This window comes from the organism of the source record quoted next, unplaced genomic scaffold (assembly GCF_019419815.1).
Source record: "Pyrus x bretschneideri cultivar Hongxiangsu unplaced genomic scaffold, Pyrus_bretschneideri_v1 Contig1, whole genome shotgun sequence".
Lineage (NCBI taxonomy): Eukaryota > Viridiplantae > Streptophyta > Magnoliopsida > Rosales > Rosaceae > Pyrus > Pyrus x bretschneideri.
Genome location: NW_025999390.1, coordinates 10,536,485 through 10,556,666, shown reverse-complemented (window position 1 = coordinate 10,556,666; position 20,182 = coordinate 10,536,485). Strand labels below are relative to the sequence as shown.

Genomic DNA, 20,182 nt, shown 5'->3' with positions numbered 1-20,182 from the left:
GTGGCAGAGGCAAGTTTTCGATTCATTTGAGCAGAACTACTGAACTGCACACCAGGGCTAAGTCAAAGGACTACGAAAACACTTGATACAAAGTCACGACTTACATATGCATTGACAGGGTTCTTAGCATTTCTAACAATGGAACCTCATAAAATCCAGAACCACCCGAGAACTGAACCGCTAACCAAGCCAACTCCAAGGAACACCACCATTACAATTGCAGACAGCTCTGCTTCTGAAACCGGCACAGTTTTCGGAACTATCATCATGAGAACACTTGTCAGATAACCATTTGTCAGTCCAAGCATAAATGTGAGAGCCACCATTGGAGTTTCAGCTTTCAGCCATGGAGGTCCATGGAGGCAAGCAGTGAAGATTGGATAGAATAGGAGCCTTGTAATGCAAGCCAATGTTGCCCTTTTAGTACTTTTTAGAAGATAAACTGCAGTCAACGATTTTCCCACTAAATCTGCAACATTGTACACTGTGATCAGCAAAATAGGATACCAATCTTGAAGAAGCTTGGATTCGAGACTTTCGGCGATAAATCCAGGGAAAATCGACAGAGTCACTGTATACGTTACGAAAATCCCAAAAGCTGGCATGGGGACTTTACGTGCTACGTCCCAAAATTTTGGTCTTGCGCAAAAGGGTTCGTCTTGAGCAAGCCTGCAGTGTTCCTGTACGACTGTCAGCCTGTATAACAAGTTGCAGGCAAGGATGCAGCACAGGAGGAATATGGTGCTGACGATGAAGTACGAATTCGCGCTTGTTTGTAGTCCTTTCGGGGTTTGTGGAAGCATTGCTTTGGTTGAAATCCTCAGCAGAGAAATTATCACACCTGCCAAATGTACAATTAGAAGTGAGGTTTTCTCAAGGCATCCTGTTTTTATACGTTATGCATTTAAGAAAGACACGATGTTCTGCACGGATCAGAACAATGTTGGATTGGAAAAGTAAAGCATGAAGGTGTAACTTTGTGTACATAGCTTATAGCTAGTTACCTGAAGAAGCAGTTCCTGCAAAAACAGCTTGCATGTATTTTTTCGGAAGCTTGCCGGCGGATCCCATCAAGCTTCCTCCTACCAAGCCATCGGCTATGCCACAAACTACAACTGATGCAACTGTCACACCATAATCCGCATTAGCTCTCCCACTACTCAGCGCAGAACTGCGCGAAAGCCAGCCCGTAACTGGGGCTACCATTAACGATAGAATAAACAGAGAAAATCCCAAGTTGAGTCTCAGCCGAGGACTCATCTTCTCCCACCAGTTACTCCAGCTCATCATCACGAGCAATACGAGCAACGAAGAGCTCATATAGGCCACAGAGAAGACCTTCTCAATATGCTTGGTCGGATAGAGACGTCCAAAGTAATCAACGGCGGTTATGAATGCATTCCAAGGTAGCAAACTGCCTGCTCCCAGCAAGAAATGAATAAGGTAAGCAATCTTGTACGCATCTCTTGGCTCAGCTTTATATTCAACACTAACCTTCACTCCACCTTCCATTTTCTGAGCTCTGAATCGCCTATTGGCGTAGGTCGGACTTATTAAGGCACCATTTCAAAGCGCGATTGAACATCGCGATTTGACAAGATTGGAATCTCCAAAGCTTGATAGGTCCTAGCTGTGGCTAAACCGAACCAGCTAGAATGCTTTGAGAGAGATAAACACATGGTCGTGTTCTCATTTTTTGCCTGTTGGGCCATCTGGCAGCTCCAGCTACGTGCTTTCCTTGACTCATGGATTTGATTGATGGATCTGGAAGCAGCATCAATGTGGCTATCTCATTCATGTAGTAAAAAAATTAATGCTGAGTAGGGACAGCAATGGATGGGTGGTAATATTTGGGTGATTAAAAACAAAGACATTGAAGCTTTCCCAGAAATTATGTTCCTCCCCCTTGATATTTTCTGATTTTTACAACTACCAGCAACAACCAAACCTTAATTTACTAGGTGAGGTCGGCTGTATGAATTTTAGAGCGTCATTACACTCAGTTTTGTGCCAAGTCTTCTGTTAGCTCCAAGTGAGAATATAATCAAAAGATATAATCAGTGTGGGAATATAATCACAAAATATAATCATGGGTTTAGTTATACTGTTTAGGGTTCAAAAAAGCCCTCATTGACCATGAAACACTGATAATTATCACCTATTTGAGTCTTGTCATTGCTTGATAAAGTAGCCTAAAAAGGAAATTCATTGAAGGAGAACCAAAACCTGTTTCTATCAAGAGATTTAAGCGTGATCAATTGATCGATCGATGTTAAATGTAAAGCGGAAGAGGGGCCTGTATGCGTGTCCTCGGTGTCACATTGTTGATTTGGATTAGCCACCAACGAACTTGATTCTGTTCTTCTATACTGTCAGGGATTCATTTTCATTGGTGAAGCAAAATCGATCATCTTTTGGGTTCCACTACCAGTTGCTGTGATTCTAGATGCTTCTGTACAGAAAGTGGCAGAGTCAGAACATAAGTACTACTCAAAAATTACCATTCATCCCACACTTACATATGCACTCGTACGATTTGACGCAGCAAAGGCAACTAGTTCAGCTTCTCAGAAGAACTGTGGCAAACAAAGTTTGTATTGTATTATACCAAGCTGCTAAATAGTTTGCACAAACTCAGCCCAACTAGGCTTGTCTGAGACTGTTTGTGGAAGGGCTAGCTAGGACTGGTTTCTGAAAGCCTAAAACGCTCATGACTATGTCTGGAAGAAAAATTTTAAAATACTTCAGAAAACGATTACACTTTTAATAGCAATTTTGACATGTTTCAAAACAAAACTAGTTCTAGTAAAAAAGCTTATTAGCATAAGTGTTTCTTATGGAATTAATAACAAACGAGCCCTCATTGAATATCCCATCATGAGTCTTTCCACTAACGATAAAATTCGGTAAACATGAGTGTCTAGTTCTAAATGGGTACCTAATGACCATCCTTTTCAGGCCATCTCCAATAGAGAGGGATAAAAGTTCAAAAGTCGAAAATGATCTGATTTGCTCAAAAAATCCATCTTCAATAAATGGCTAGACTGTAATTCTATAAAGTCCACTATGACATTATTTGGCCAAAGGGGCATTAGGCTGGCCAAGTGTAGCCCCTTCTTAGCCCTTTTTTTGAGGGTCAGCTTCTCTGTTGTAATAATTGATTCAAATTCAACACTTAGATTTGAAAACATACAACAGTAGTTTAATTAAATTAACGACTAAATTTAAAGTATAAGTTTAAAACTAATAAATTATTGAAAAACTATGTTTAGTCTATTCGGTTAAATATAGTATATAAATATAACTTGATACTGATTATTTAAAAATAATTCTTTGCAAGACTATAATTATAGATAAAGCTATTTTCAATCCTTTTAATTGAAGAAGACGTAAAGTCTTGAATTACGGCTCCAATTAGAATAAAGGTGTACTATACACAGGAACCATATGCAACATTTGATGCCAGATAATAAAAAAGATGCTCTGCTAAAAGTACAACCATGATTAGGGTTTTGTGTTGTGTTTGACAATTATGCACTTCACTTTGCTTGGTAATGCACACACACACTTGACCAGATGTTGACTTTGAGTTCAAGATTTTTTTCTCTATTTCCAGAAAGTGAGAGGGAGTTGTGGTGTACCATTAAAGAGTAAAAGGCCACTGAGATTTGAGTTTTTGGCATCAGATTTGTAGGAGATAAATGAGATTCGTCTTTTGGTCGCCACAATCAACCTAATGTTAGACATATCGTTGAGATGAATTAGCAATTAAATTAAGTTTCGCTGAGGATTACTTGAATTGGAGAATAACTTCTATTTTTATAGCCCGAGCATGTCATTACTAAACGGAAGCGAAGTATATTCATTGTGTCGCCTCACTATGTCGTCTTGTATTAATAATATACTACTAAACGGAGAATGACTTAAATATGATGGTGTCCTGTTATCACAAGTATCCCAAGCTATCATTCTTTTGAATTGTGATATGGATAGACATGAATACATGACTTGTAATGTGAATAGACATGAACACATATACAAGCTGGACTGTTATACTCAAGCGAGTAACAATATTGTGAGTAACTGAAGGAGTGTGATATCCACATACCCTTTTTTACTTCTCACACACCCTTTTAATTTTCGGTCATTGGATCAGATGAATTAAAGAAGATCAAAGGTCAGAAATTAACAAACGGTGTGTGAGAAGTAAAAAAATGTGTATGAATACACACTCGTAACTGAAACCGAGGTTGAATTGAACCCCCAAGTAACTGGATTGACTTGGTTTGATTAAGAATAGTTGATCTAGTTCTCATTCCTTCTCTAATCTTCAAATAAGAAAACATGTGATATTAGATCTTCACATAAAAAAAAAATCACAATCTCGATAAAATCCCAACCCCCCTAACATAAAAAAAAAAAAGAAAAAAAAGAAACGAAGTTTCCAAGTTTCCGCTTCTCATCAGAAAGTCCACGTCGGATCCACCACAAAGTCAGTGGAAAGCACACAGAGCAAGCGAGAGAGTGAGAGAGAGACGAATGGAGACCGGCGGCGAAACGGCGCGTTCCTCAGGGCTCTACGGAGAGAAAGGGGCAGGAGGGAAGCTGAGGAAGCCGCCGTCTCGAAAGCCGAGTACGACGCCATATTCCCGTCCGCCTTCGAACGAAGCCGCGCGGGGACAGCGGCGGTGGCTGTCGGGTATTGTCGATCCGGCGTATCGGCTGATATCTGGAGGCGCCACACGGCTCTTCCCCACCTTCTTCTCCAAATCGAATTCCGTCAATGCCCTTCCCTCGCCCAATGACCAAAGTCACGGTCAGCCCCAATTTTCTCTCCGTTAGGGTTTTGAACTTTGTTCTTCCTAATGTTTTTTTATTTTTATTTTTAAATTATTTGTATTTGTGAGTTTATGGGTATTTTATTAAATTAAGTTTATTACTTTATACTTGGACTGATTAAATTGGGTTTGTGTGCTTTGCTTAATTGATTGGATTGCTGCTTAATTCGATTATTGTTGGTTTCGGCGAAGTTAGTTGGATTGAGTAGTTACTTTGAGTTGTTTTTCAATACCCTTTTACTGATTACCGTGAACATTGTGGATTGTTCTTTGGATTTTAACTCAATGAGTTCTCTGGAGCAGATGAGCAGCACACGGAGACGGAACAAAATGCTATTGGCGATCGTGAGGACAATGCCGATGTAAATGTGAGGCTTCAGTCATTTGAGATCAATTCAAAGTACCACATGGGGTTGTATTTTGTGGATATGTATCAACATCAGTTCCTGCTGTTTCTCAAGTCACATTGCGCTTTAGTTTCGGTCATTAGTATAGCTGTTGTAATTTTTTTCGGTTGTACATACGGACAGTGTTTTTGCTCTTCAAACCGTAAACTTATGTTCTAGCATGTTGTTCCATTCATGTTAATATACCTGATTCTTTCGTGCAAAATTTTATTTATGTGATTCATGTTTGGATGACATTAAGAATTATTCAGAATTCAGAGTCGTTAAATTTTCCTCTTTTCTGTTATGTGGTGATAGGTATAAGAAGCATATTCTCATTGTTTTTTCTTCCTGTAGTGTATATCAAGAAGCATTTAGTTAGATTATCTTCTGATTGCTGTAGAGATACCCAGTTTTTTGTGTGGTCTTCTCTACAACTACAGATAGGGATAGCTATGTCTTTAATTGTATATGATTTGCCCCCAGTAAAATCATTTCTCATATTCAATTCTTCTTTGGCGTTTATCTTTGCAGAATGGGATCTCCAGAACAACTGAAATAGTAGGCCCTTGCAAAAAAGCAGATAGATTAATAAGTGGTTCGGATTTTGAAGGGAATAAGAAGAGTGACCAGTCTGATGATATTGGACTTTCTGAAATTGAGCAGTTATTGAAGGGGAAAAAGTTTTCTAGGCAAGTTATGCATGTGATGTATTTATTCCATTTATGATTATAGTTATGCATAAGACGTCAATTTTCTAATAGTTTGCCAGTAAGATGCTAATGAGTCATAATGGTGGAGCTTGTTTAGATGAGTGTTTCTTGTTAACATGATTAAAGTAATTTGTTATAAAAAAAAAAATGTAAATAAAGTAGTTCTTTCCTACATAGATTGCGTTAATGAAGATTTAAGAAACCTGTTTCTGATATCAAAACAGTTTCCACCATTATATAGTGACATAGAAATTCAAGTTTCTCTTCCATTAAAAATCGGGTTGCAATTTCATTCACTGCGGGCACTCATGCATGCAGTCATGGTCTTGAGATGCATTGTCTTTCCAGTCTTTCTTTCCCTCTCGAAGCTCACTCTATTTTTCTCCAGGGATGAAATCAATCACTTGATGGAAATTATACAGTCGAGGGCTGTTGAACCTCCTACTGTGGATCACAAAAAGAAAAATCAAAGCTTTAGTGCTGCTGAAAAAGCCAAGTGGCCTTTAATTACAAATGATATTCCAAAGTCATCTGAAGAAAAGCAGGAAGACTTGAATAAAGCTATTTGGCCGACCTCAACCCCTCTACCGCAGTCAGCTGTGAGTGTCACTGTCAACTTGCTTTGTTTATTCAATGTCATCAGGCAGAATCAATTTTCGTTACATATTTAAGTTTATGTGAAATTGTTAATTTGCGCATTTGTCCTCCACAAGAAATGTTTCTTCATACATACTCAGTCCGCTTGATCTCTGTCATTTCAATGATCACTACCAATATTGGTGGATGAAATTTTAGGAGAGATTAAAAGATTATTCAATGGATAATTGCATGTCCTTTTGAGTGGTCTAATGTAGTTTCTGTTGTTCAATGATTTGCCCAAACTGTTTTTATTCTGTTTAAGTCTGCATATCTGTGAAAAATAAGTTTTTTATTTTTTTATTTTATTTTTATTTTTTTATTATTTCTAATGAAAAGAAAAAACTAAGTGTCTAATAGAACTTACCAACATATTTTTGTAGACAAGTATTAACTTCTTAAATAGCCGAATTGTGAAAACACCTTCCATGTACATTGATTTTTTTTTTTTTTTAATATTTTTGTTTCACTTGGTATATATTCTTAGAGGAATTTATTATTTCCCTTAAAATTGCAGATACAAGATCAGGTTGGTGCTTCACCTGTTGAAATTGCAAGAGCATTTATGGGAAGCAGAAATTCAGAAATTGATCTTCGTCTAAGAATGCAATGTCAAAAGATGAAAGGGCCACACTGCATGGAGATGAGTTCTCTTCAAAACCATTTCTTCCAGCACCTTCTTATAAGCCATCGGCATGCTGGCCTGGTTCTATGGTACAGGATCAGCGTGATTATTCAACCCCACAGACTGAAAGAGGCAGATTTGGCCTTCATAATCTTCCTCGAACTCCTTATTCTAGAACTATCTTTTCAAAATCCAAATCCAAGGTATGTCAAGGTCTTGATACTTGTTTTGGTTTCAAACATTTTGATTTTAGTAGTCATGCTTCATGCTTCATGCTTCAGATGGTAATTGTTCTTTATTGCATGTCATCAGCTAACTCAATTACAAGGTGGTAATGACAGAACCCCAAGAACGTTGTCTACTCCATTGAAACAATCGCAGACTCCTATATGTGGGCAGGTAAATTTACATATCAGTGATCATTGCCAATGGTTAATTTACAAGTATTGTGGATTACTTTATCAGATTAGGAAATTGAGTTCAAGTTAGTTTTTGGAATCTCAGAACGTGTTTGTTAGTTGCTGGTGCACGTGTGCAAATATGAATCTTTCAATATCTAGCTTACATTTATAGCCAAGTTTATAATGTCTATTCTTGCTTTTATAATTAAAAAAATGAATGCATAATAAATACTTAAATACATAATCTCCAAAAGGATGAATCACAGATTTTAGCATCACTATGTAGTTTTACATGATAATTGACATTCTTATAATCATGTTTTTGGCTCCCGACTTGATTGTTTGTGTCTTTGTGTTTCAATGCATTGGTGAAGCCAAGGGGTGATAGATTGGATGGTGGCTATGGATCAGCTGGACCAGTTCGCAGGTTACGACATAAATCTGCTGCACAAAGTCCTGCCACAGGGTCTCTGTATGTTCACTCCTCTCCATTTGGGCCTTCACGGGTGGTGAACTCCAGTGCTACCAAAGGCTTCTTGCCTGCTGCCAAGAATTTTGAACTTGGAGGATTAAGTGGCAACTCCCAAATCCAATCATCAGACAGGAAGTCTTCCAGCTTTGGTGTGCCAACCGTTCATCCAGAGTCTAGCCTGATTGCTAGGACAATCTTGGAGCACATTGATAGAAACCCATCCACTCCGAAAGATAAGTCAGAAGAGTTAAAGCTAGCCTTTGCATGGAAGAAAACCCCGTCTTCTGGTGTTTCTTCAGTCATCCAGAATGGGCATGATAGCTTACCACTTGGAGGGTTCAATTCTCGTAAGCTCATAAATCATGATTACCAGAAAAATTCTGCTCATGAGAATGCTGACAAGGGGAATTCTCTGTTTAAGATTCCACCTGTGGAGAACACTGTAAAAGCCACCACTGTTGCAAACAATATCCCCGCTGGTGATGGGAGGGTGGAAGATCTTTAAGCAAGAGTACAGATGAGGTGTTTATTTCTTACATTGCTTTTTGCTACTGTACCCATTGTCTGAAACGCAATATTGCCTTATGGTGATAGAGCTATACGATCATACCGAAATAGAGCTAACTTAACTAATTTGCAGGATTTTCCGAAGATTGCTCCAAATGTCGTTGGCTCTGGGGTGCTAAATCAGCAAAACAAGCCTGCATTTCAATCTTTACAGGCTAAACGCGCGTTTCCTTCAATCTCTGTTGACAAGCCTGAATCAAAATGGGCCTTTGCTTCTGGTAGTAGCTCTGGCTTCACTTTCCCTGTCTCTACATCGTCTGCAGTGTTTTCTGAACTACCTACACCATCCTTTATGCCATCTCCTGGCAAGTCAGCATCAGCCAAAAGAAGAAGGAGATGCTGTTCCTACTTACGATTTTGGATCCAAGAAGTCCGATCCCCTTATGTTTGCATTCCCTTCAACAAGTGCAGAAGTTCAGAACGATGCTTCAGATATCAAGTTCAGTTTTGGATCAGATGAGCCAAAGTTGTCTTTCGGTTCAATAGGCAAAGATGCCATCTGCTATTAACTAACAGGAAGACGTATTAGCACTTATTTTCGAGTATAGGTTTAAGATTTTCGCAAGGGTTGTCCACGGTGTACTTCAACCCATGCCTCATTGTGCACCTTGGAATTGAGTGAAAGCAGGACAAGTAGTACAGCAAGTTTGCATTTCCCTTGCTCAAATAGTCCAATCGTGAATGAATCGGTGGATTCTGGCTAGGTCTCCTTGGTTATTCATACCCCTACATGTTTAGTACCTTGTATTAACATGAACATGTGATGTGAGAGGTAATTATATAGAGACATACGACCGGTTATGTGTTAGAATCTCTCTGGCAGGAGTGTTGATTAATGTTTTGAATTCCAGGATTCCTACTATAAATTTATGTGTAGTTTACGTTAACTTTTACGCGGTTTAGATTAGATTTCCTTATACTCTCTTGAGCGTGTGCATCTGGTTGTTAAATTCAGCAATATGCTATACATTTGTGTGCTCTAGAGTTTTTGAACCAGCAGCAGTGTAAAATGTAATGCGCTTCAAATGGTCCTGCGCTTCGTCGCTCATCCATGTTTTTATAATTCTAAGTGCTGTTTGGTTCATTTTGAGGCCATGTGAGGTCCTCTTTAATACGAGTCTCCGAATTATTTTTAACGGTAGATTAACTTACAAGTTTAAAATGTTTCTCTTATACTTAATCGAAATCCTAATCTACAAAATAAAAAAATAAAAAAAACCAAGGAAAAAAAAGAAGCAGCAGTGTTCGAATGTGAAATCCCTTCGAGAGGCAGAGCTGCTTCTACAGGCAAAAGCTTTTCCGTTGCGATTCAAAATTCAAGCATCTCTCATCCCAGCAGAGCTAAATCAGTATGAAGGCTTTCGTACTAAATTATATTCTTAGGATTTAAATTGGGTACCAAAACCCTAGAATTCTGCGGCTATGTGGGGAGTGAAGTTTTTATTTTTTAATGAAACATGTTTTCCAGGATTGTTTTATTGATCCTGTTTAACATCTTCAATTGAATGTAAGCAATATTTCTGTAAGCATGAAAAATATTTGGTTATCTCAAAGCATTTGTTACTCATTTGCTTCTCAATCCTACAAAATTAGATGGAGAAGATGGAAGAAGATGGAAGAACTATTTTTGAAGGCGTGAAACCCTGGTGGAATTGTGGAACACAATTACCTCTCTCCCGTTGGAATTGATTTCACTTCTTTTTTTTCCTTAAACAATCGATATTAACGGGAGGGGTGAGTTTAGCATCACAATGGGCTAGTAATAATGTGGTTCAAATTCGCTTTTGGCAAGAATTGAACCTAAAATCTCTTACTTACCAATGAAGATGAATACTACTAAACCGTACGTAGTACTAAGTAAATTTACTGTTAGATTAATCTGAGAGCTCCTGTTAAAGATGACCTCACATGTTCTCAAAATGATGATCTTAGGTGAGCAGCACTGTTCTAATTTTATGATATGATTGCACAATCAACATGCATACATGGGAGTTGAATTGAAGCACTCATGACTCACAACTGTGTGTATGTTACCTAAATACAAAGATAAATTATGCTAGCATCGGTAGTTGATACGTTCAGCACGGTATTTTAAAAATTCCTACTTAGGCAATAGACGACTGGCTATCATCACGATTAATTCAAAGACATTTAAAAATTAAGAAACGGCGTCTAGACTCGCTTAGGTACCCGCCTAAAGCGCAACTCTCACTTAGACATAAAATTAATAATTTTCATTTTGCATTTTATTTTTTCAAGACTTGTTAAATATTTAGATGAACACTCATTATAATAAATTTAAACTAAATTTGTTATATATAAATTAATTTCTATTCACCTTGAAAATATACATAACTGTATTGAGATATAAATTGCAAAATAGAATGACATAGATTTTAAAGTATTAGAATATACTAAAAACATGAGGAACAATCATATCTTCACCTAAACGCCTAGGCACTAGACTCTATCTGCTGCCGGACTAAATGGCTTTTAGAATCTTGGTTTAGAGAGAGCCACTAACATCAATTGCTTATAAACACTTGCATACTTGTGGATGACTAATGCTTGTGAATGACTGTGGTCCGGTGATGCAGTCAGGAACTTGCCCTTCATCAACGACCCACATCCACTCTCGCACGTGTGGACAAGTGATGCTATGCTTTCTGACAAACTTACGTGTCACAGTTTTTTACCACACACATTGGACTGTTGCGAGATGGAGAATTTGTTGTAAACGAACAAATGCATTTCCAGACACAGAACATGATGCCATAGGAATCACATCTTGCCTCCATTTTTTGTATTGAAGAAACTTTAGTCGTAGTTAGACTTCTCTCCTCTCTCTAATCTTTTCAGCTTACTAGCCAGTCACTCACTCTATGGGGCCCACCTTCGTGGTATTCAAACTTCATTGAGGACACCCGCATTCCAAACAGGAGAGTGAGAGAAAGAGAGCGGAAGGAAAGGGGGGAAGTCAGAGGTGAATTGACATTGATTTGATATGACAGACATGAAATTGACGTTTCAGATTCTAAATGTCAGAAATGGTGAAGGGGGTCAGAGCAGAGCAGCAGGACGCAGCAGCAGCCTCTCAGCCGTATTACTCTGCCCACCCCACCACCACGACCACCATATTTTACTATATATATGGGTATATATACATACATATATATATATATATATATATTTCCCTTTTCCTTTCTTTTCAAAAAAACTAGGAAAAAAGAAAACTTGCCAGCTTGTGAGAAATCTACCGTAACCCACTTCAAGATCCGCAGGACATCCGATGGTCCCCTCCTCAATATCTACCACCCCAACCCTAGCTACTTCAACGTTCACTCCCTTCACTCTTTGTCCATGCAATGCAAAGCCAACCAGCTTAATTATCTCACCCCACACACACACACACACACACCTATATATAATTCTTCTTCTAAATTTTCTTAGATTGGACTGGTCAATAACGCTACAATATTTTTTTTTACTTGTAGCTATGAGGTCTCAAGTTCGACTTTTATAAATAACGAGTTCGATACTTAATTATAATTAGCCCAAACTGTGCCCCCTTAATGTAACTTTATCAAAACCTAGCTTCTTACCTCATTTATCTTGATATTGTTCACTTTTAATAAAAAACCACATTTTTACATTTCCTTAGTACTATTTACTACACCTTTATTTGTCATTTTTCATTAAAATGAAAGTTTTCTTTTTTGGACTTTTCATTAGTTTTCCTAAAAAATAACAAAAAAAGTTCTTTTTTTTGAAAAAAGTCAAATTTGTAATTAGCTTGAACATACAAATGCCTACTTTCAAAGAAAGAAACTGAGTATTATCCTTACTAAATAAGAACAAAGTTGGAAGCAACTCCCTGAAGCAATTAAATAAGAATTTTTTTTAAAGTACTTCCCGATGATCACTAACAATCTTTAGTGCTTTTGTAAGGGATTCCAAGGAGGTATCAATGAAAAATGGGGATGCCTCAGAACAAAAATGGTGGTCCATGAATTCCTTTTCACAGAGGGTCATAGTATTTATGAATTGCAGTCCATGCGTGGACAGACAATGGCTTTTCTTAGATATTTGCTTTCTTTTAATTTTGAAAGAAGAAAAAAAAGAAGGGAAAGAATACATTTTTCTCTTTCCCCCAACAGCACATTACATGCAACCAATAATTCAACAGGAAATTAGGACAAATTATATAAAGTCATGGTAGATTTAGCTAGTTGATATGCTTGCTGCACGGTTGAAATTTTACTTACAAACCAGTGTCTGCAACTAAGGGTATCATAGGGACACGTGTGCGTGCGTGCGTGCGTGCGTGCGTGCGTGTGTGTAGATATATAAAGTGGTTTTTGCAGATGATGACTATTACTTATATTAGGTCTAGCTGCAGGAGATGATGACTATTACTTATATTAGGTCTAGCTGAAGGAGAAAAAATTTCGTTTTGGGAACACGGGTGGTACATCACATGTTATTATATAAGTGATGAGATTTTTTTTTTTTTTAAGTTATTAACTTTTTAATACACGTATCACACCATTTGAAAGTGACACATGGTGTATCACTCCGCATTCCGGTCAGACTGAAAGATCTCTCTAACTGCAGTGAAAGATAAGCAAATTAATTTAAGGGTCACCTTAGTTCCCCTAATCTATTAAATTTTTAGGCAATATTTTATTTGTTCAAATATTTTAATCGAAGTCCAAAAATTTAAAGCACTTTGCCATATGTTGCCTTTTTTTCATTTCAATTTGTTCAATTATCACCTTTTAAGAAATTTATCTCGTGTATTTATGATTATGAAATTGCACTGTACAAAAATTACTTAAAAATTAACAATAATTTTTTTTTCTTTTCACATAGTTCTAGCAAACAAAAAAAATAAAAAATAAAATGTACAGTGCAATTTCACATTCCGGCCCGGGGCGGATCACTTCCCGGGCTCGCTCCACCACCGTAGCACGATATTGTCCGCTTTGGGCCCCCAGCACACCCTCACGGTTTTGTTTCTGGGAACTCACACGAGAACTTCCTGATGGGTCATCCATCTTGGGAATGCTCTCGTACGCTACTCGCTTAACTTCGGAGTTCCCATGGAACCCGAAGCCAGTGAGCTCCCAAAAGACCTCGTGCTAGATAGGGATGGAAATATACATATAAGGCTCACTCCCCTGGGCGATGTGGGATGTCACAGTACATTTGAATTTTGAAACATGAAAAATATACATATAATTGGTACGAGTACATTCTTTTTTGTACAAATAAAACTTTTGGAAAATCACAAAACTTATGGGTACAAAAACAATGGATACATGTCAAAATTAAATATGGGTACATATAAAAGTTAAAAAAATATGAGCACAAAAAGAAATTAAAATGTATGGTTACAGATTAACATTAGAAAGAATATTGACAATTTTTTTTTTTTTTTTAAGAAAAAACCAAAGTGTAACGTCTTTTAACTCTTAAAAGATATTTGGAAAAAGGTAAATAAGGCTTTCAATATGAATTTAAAATATGTTGACGTGTAAATATTATAGTATTCAAATAATGACGTTGATAAAAGTAAAAAAGGTTTGAACAAAAAATAAAAAATTAATAAGGTTTAAATCGATGAGATAGTAGAATGAAGGATGGGAACATATAACAAGTAGTTTATATGGATGAGTTTTTCTTTGAGTAAATAATTGATGAGGTTTACATCTTTTCATTTGTAAGCCACGCAAAAAATTGAGTAAAACCCTACTTTGATTGTAAGTTTAAGATATATACCATCATACCAAGAAGGAGGATTGTGTTAATGTTTTTATAAATTTTGGACATGGGGGATTCCTAAACTTTTTATTTTATTTTTATCAAACAATATTATTTACACTAAAGGTTGGAAGAGTGGGCTAAGCCTCACAATGAGTTTATCATAATAATGTGGTTCAAATTCATTTTTGGCGAGATTCAAGTCTAAGACCTCTCATTTACAAGTGCAGAGAGAAGAGGAATACCTAGACTATAGTACTAAGTGGCAATTCCCAAACTAATTTTAAAACTTATGAGAAATGCTGCTAGGCAGACTCTCTTAAAGTAGGACTCTCCACGGACTCTTTGTCACCTCACAAGCTAGCATCAATTATCGTGCCAACAGTATAAAACATTGTGCAAAAAACATGAGGTGACAAAGAGTCTATGGAGAGTCTCACTTTTGAGACTCTCCTTAGCATTTTTTTTTCTTTTTCAAGTAAGCGTGACCAATCGCACGTTTTATTTGTAGGTAAACGCATTTTCTAAGAGAAAGGAGCCATAGCAAATCTTGAAAAGGTTTAAAATTTAACCCTGAACTTTAGCCAATAAACGTATAGGCTAAACCTACCCAACAAACATGCGCATGGTTCTCCTATATGCCATGCACTGTCTACAATTAAGCATGTTAATATGATGATAAAGTTTTAATAAAAATAGACTAAAAAAAATAGAGAATTATTATTGGCACTCCAAAAATCTCATTCTATACTTCAAACTTTTTATATTTGGAAAGAAAAATACACTTACGAGGAGTGTAGAATAAGATTTTTGAAGTGCTAATAACACTTCCCAAAAAATATGATGATAAAGTACTTTCCATGGGACTGATGTACTTCCTAAACATACTATATTATATTACGTGGTCTCAATTTTGCATAAATATACAAAGTATGCATGTTGGAAACTGTAAACTAAGTAATATTGATCAAGATAACAAATTAAATTAAGGAAAGTAGCGTATTGCTTAATTCTAAGTCACGTAACAAAAGAAAATCCCTAATAAGGGGGAGTAGTGACAGGTACAAAGAAGAAGGATATTGAAATGTTCTTAAGAACAACACAGTAGATCAGTCCAGGCAATTCCTTTACACTAAGAACAACTTTGATATCACCGGGCGTCGTTGCCGGAAATTATCGTGGTCATCAGTTATTCAGTAGTGCAGCCCTTGACATAAGATGTTTCTAAGGGTCCTGCAACATATATATATATATATATTTATTTTAAAATAAAAAGGATTAATTAGGCCAAGGAAGTAGTTTAGAAAGACATAAATTAGTGAAATTACTTACATATATTGTCCAGCTTAGCCTGACTGTTGGTCTCCAACATCAGCCCAAAATGAATACGAGGGAAGTGCGCCCACTAATTAAAAAAAAAAAAAAACAAGTTCATCAATATGGCTTACAAAATCTCACAAATAACTAGTGTTTTTACAATGTAGCTGTTTGCAAATGCATGTCCACTTACATTTTTGGCAGCAGTGCTGAAAGCCTCTCTATGGCTAATGTCTGGATTATTAGCCTTGATCCTCTGAATCTCCTCCCTATCAATGTAATTAATCTCATCTTGTGTAATTAATTATAAGCAAAGCAAATTAAAAGAAAATAAAATTGAAATATAATGGTTTAGTTACTTTATGAACTGGTTATATGCAGAAGGTACACGTTGCCTCTTCTCGGGAGCTGAAAAGGAAAACAACAACTCACTCCATTTTTATCAATATGTATAATAGCAACAGTCAACATATACTATAGACTACACAGAGGCACGCAAACACATAGACACATTAGCAGTAAAAGGGAGGCATATATATATATATATATATATGCTTAATTATCTTTTATTTTTACAAATTATGGAATGATTAATTGATAACTCACGTCGGTTCACACCCCTTTCTTCCGTGGCATGATCTGAAGTTGGGTCTCTGGTTGCATTCTTCTTGTTGCATTTGGAAGAGGAGCCCGAATCAATCCGGTAGTTTTGAGAGTTACAGTTGTAGTTTTGTGCCTAAAAGTAATTAAATGCATAACAAAAAATCAAGAAGATCAACTTGGTATAAGAACGGTATACATTAGTTAAACATCAAGGGCACCAACCATGAAATTAAATAAACCTATGAAACCAGTTTTTTTTAGGGTCATTTTGGTTCCAGTCCTTAATCAACCTAATTGTTAGACTGAAACCTTGTTTGTTTAAATATTTTGATCGAGGTACTTAGCATCATTTAAGAGATTTAACTCATGCATTTATGCATTTAATGTCCCACAAATTATGAAATTTAAACAAATCAAATAATATTTTTAAAATATAATAAATACTTAAAAAAAATCAATTTTAGAGTAATATTGTTTTTCACAAAAATTATAGCAAAAAAATAATGTACCCACATAATTATTAACATATTTTAAAAATAACTACTGATATATTTTAAAACATAAAATAATACATATAATTAGCATGGGTACATTTAGTAAAATTAAAATGGGTACAAATAAATTAAAAAATATGGTTACAAATACAAATAAAACGTTTAAAAAATATGGGCATAAAAAGAATTGATATATGGGTACAAATTAAAACTGAAAAGAAAATTGGTACAAAATAAAAAAAAAATGGTTGCAAATTAAAAATGGGTACAAACTAAAAATAAAAATATATGACAAAAATTTTAGTCATAAATATAAATATACCAAATGTAACGTTTCTAACACTAAATGAATATATTTAGAAATAAAAAAAAATTTATTATTGAAATATTAATGATATTTATTAAAATTTAAGTACCTTGATCAAAAATTGAAAATGAATAAGATTTTAAATAATGGAGTAGAAAAAATAGGAATGAAAACCAATTTTTTTTTTTAATGAATGTAGAGTTTGTCTTGAGTTTTAACTATAAGGACAAAATAAAAGGTAAAGTAAATAGTACCATGATTGATTTTTTAGTGTAAAAATATGGTTTTTCGTTAAAGTGAACAGTACCGGAGTTTTTCGTTAAAGTTCGCTATACATATATGGCTAGTTAGCTACCCTGCCGGGCTCGGTTTTTTGAAGGGGGCGGCCGACACCCCGGGGTTTTTTGTTGGGGGGGGGGGGGGTGGTGTGGAGGGAGCACGAAAAGAAGAGAAGCTTGATAGGACTGAATCAGTTAAGACTGGAGGGGAGAGAGCACGAAAAGAAGAGCAGCTTGATAGGACTGAATCAGTTAAGACTGTCATATAAAATAAAGCATATAAAACCCAGATTGACTGTTGGAAAATAAATCAAACCGTGGTAAGATTTGTGTTTGCACAGTAGAGGACAAAGTTGATGGAAAAGAAATCATTGAACCTAAGAACCCTATCATTCAATCGTGTCAATCAAATCAAGCAAAAGAAAAAGAGACTAGAAACGTTGATTAATTGACAAAAAAGAAAATGCTGATTAAGGGTTAGATGGTTAAGAAAGAAGAGATTGTTTGGTGTAACAGAAAACTGTAAAATTGTATTTATTATTTTATTAGAATTATAACACATTTTATTGTCTTATATTAAAATTAATAAAAATATATTCATCAAGTTGCTCATGACAGATAATTTTTTGGTGCAATCGGATACACAAGCAACAATTGTTCGTCAGGAGGGCACAGGGCCTGACCTGCATCTTAAAAAAAGCAAAAATTTAGGTATTGGGTTGTGGGTTATGGCGGCTGCTGTCTGAGCAACCTACCTAGGGTTTCTGCACTACTGCAAAATGCCTTGAAATACTCGATCGATTTATGTTAGATCCTCGAGTCTGCGATTTACTAAAAAAAGAAGTAACACCCAGAAGAAGCTAGCCCTAGATTTCTGAGAGGGTTCTTATATGAACTCCTTTAATTGAATGATTAATTATTTTCTTAGAATTAGTAAATAACAAATAATTAAATAAGGGAATAGCACACCTGAACATCTTGCCAGGACAGTGACTGAAAGGCTGCGGCCATGTTCACGGACCATAAATTGGTGCAGCGCCCACATCGGACGGTCACAATGTCAAATAGGCTGCTGCATGGAACGCTCACCTGACAAAATCATCACTACTATATGAGCGGGCCTATATATAATATTGTATCTTCTTACATGTTTCTTAGCTAGTTAATTGCACCCAAAAATTATCATACACCGATTTAAAAGCTGCACTGCACATCTGGACCGCAAGAGTAATTAAACAAATAAATCAAATTAAATGCAAAAATGCATTTCTCAGAAATTAATAGAAGAAGAAAGAAGAAATTAAGAATTGGGTACTGCTAGATCTTAAATGGATTATTTATTTGGGGTAAATTTATGTATGTCTCTTCTCTCATAAAAAGGTGTAAAGTTGATTATAAATTTATAAGCACAAAACCCTAATTTCTTTCCCTAAAAAAACACATAAGGCGAGATTCGAAACCCTATGTGTTCCTTTTCAGATTGCTGTGAGGGGAGTTTTCATAGGAAAGAACACCACAGAGAGTGCGAGAAGAAGGCTTCATTTTCTGTCTTCCCCATCGGGCTATCAGAAATAAAAGAAGGTGATGAGTTTGGACGAGACGATGTAGTGTTTGTAGTAACAAAAAAGGTCAGAGAGTGAAGAAATCAAAGGGAGGACTTGTCCTTGTCAGTGGATTATCGTCAAACCCTCTTGTATTTTACGTTAAAAAGAAGCACCATTAACTTACAGCAACAAAACATAAATTAACCAATCAACTCTCTCTCTCTCTCTCTCTCTCTGGTCTTAAGCGTTTCAGGAGGACCTTTCTTTGACTGCAAAAGAAGAAAAAGTAAAGTCCAACGATGCAGACCTGACTATATATACCTAGCTCGCTGGTTAAAACAACACAAAAGAAATCCTCTTTGTTAAACTATCAAATTGCGTACTATTTGATTTCACCACTGAAAAAACACCAAACCCTGACCAAAAATTAATTAAAACCTGATTTTAATTTCTCAGGATCGGATTTGTTTTTGCTTCTTGTATATATGCTAGAAAGATATTTATGGAAGAAATAAGATAGGTAAAGTGGGTTTTGAGAGGATCACTGAAAAGCAGATCTCCCATTAAAGAAAGAAGAAAGAGGAAAATATCAGAGAGATATATGGATAGATAGATAGAGATCGATACCGCGAGTACAATACTGCAAAAGTTGCAAGGGATGTAACAGAGTTGCTCAGTCGCAACATCGACGCAGCTCGTCATGTCGCTTAGTATCAGCTGGATGCAATTATCACTGAATTAAGAAATCCTCCTTCCTTTGAACAAACCAAGCTCAGCAGCTTTTGCAAATTGCACTTTCTTCTCTCTCAACCATTCCCTGCTTTGTAGATAGGTTATGTACTAATCCAATAATACACCATATATAGAGCTAGAAGCTGCGAGAGAGAGAGAGAGAGAGAGAGAGAGGGTAAGGTAAGTGGTAAGGGTGAGGGGTAAGGAAGTATAATGATTAAAAAAAAAGTGGGCTTGGAAGTGGCGAGGGCAGACAAGGAATGCTGGGACCGGGAAGGGAAAGTAAAAGCAGGTTTATGGAAAACGGGGTTTTGATTTAACGTAATGTTAGAAGAATAAATTTATAGATTAAATTTACAAATTAAATGATGTGTCAACAATAGTAATGAGCACGTTTATCAACGTTTAGGTGATAAACCAATCATTAATTTTCATGTACATTTGTTTTCAAAACTTTGTCTACAAATTTAGTCTTCTTAACATTACTCTTTGATTTATTGGACAAC

General features: G+C 36.2%; 2 protein-coding genes and 1 pseudogene across 2 annotated transcripts; 1 reads left to right on the top strand and 2 right to left on the bottom strand.

Moving 5' to 3' along the window:
- Nucleotide 1: 1 nt before the first annotated feature.
- Nucleotides 2-1,680, bottom strand: LOC103958335 (equilibrative nucleotide transporter 8-like). Its single transcript, XM_009370590.3, has 2 exons — nt 1,005-1,680; nt 2-841 (listed from the first exon to the last, which is right to left on the bottom strand). Exons 1-2 carry the CDS (start codon nt 1,510-1,512, stop codon nt 147-149), a joined length of 1,203 nt encoding a protein of 400 aa, XP_009368865.2. The 5' UTR covers nt 1,513-1,680; the 3' UTR covers nt 2-146.
- Nucleotides 1,681-4,378: 2,698 nt separating this feature from the next.
- LOC103958364 lies at nt 4,379-9,555 on the top strand (annotated as a pseudogene).
- Nucleotides 9,556-15,338: 5,783 nt separating this feature from the next.
- LOC103958336 (axial regulator YABBY 5-like) lies at nt 15,339-19,857 on the bottom strand. Its single transcript, XM_009370592.3, has 7 exons — nt 19,572-19,857; nt 18,370-18,489; nt 16,325-16,454; nt 16,078-16,126; nt 15,912-15,987; nt 15,734-15,806; nt 15,339-15,634 (listed from the first exon to the last, which is right to left on the bottom strand). Coding segments are annotated over exons 1-7 (525 nt in total). The 5' UTR covers nt 19,647-19,857; the 3' UTR covers nt 15,339-15,632.
- Nucleotides 19,858-20,182: the final 325 nt, after the last annotated feature.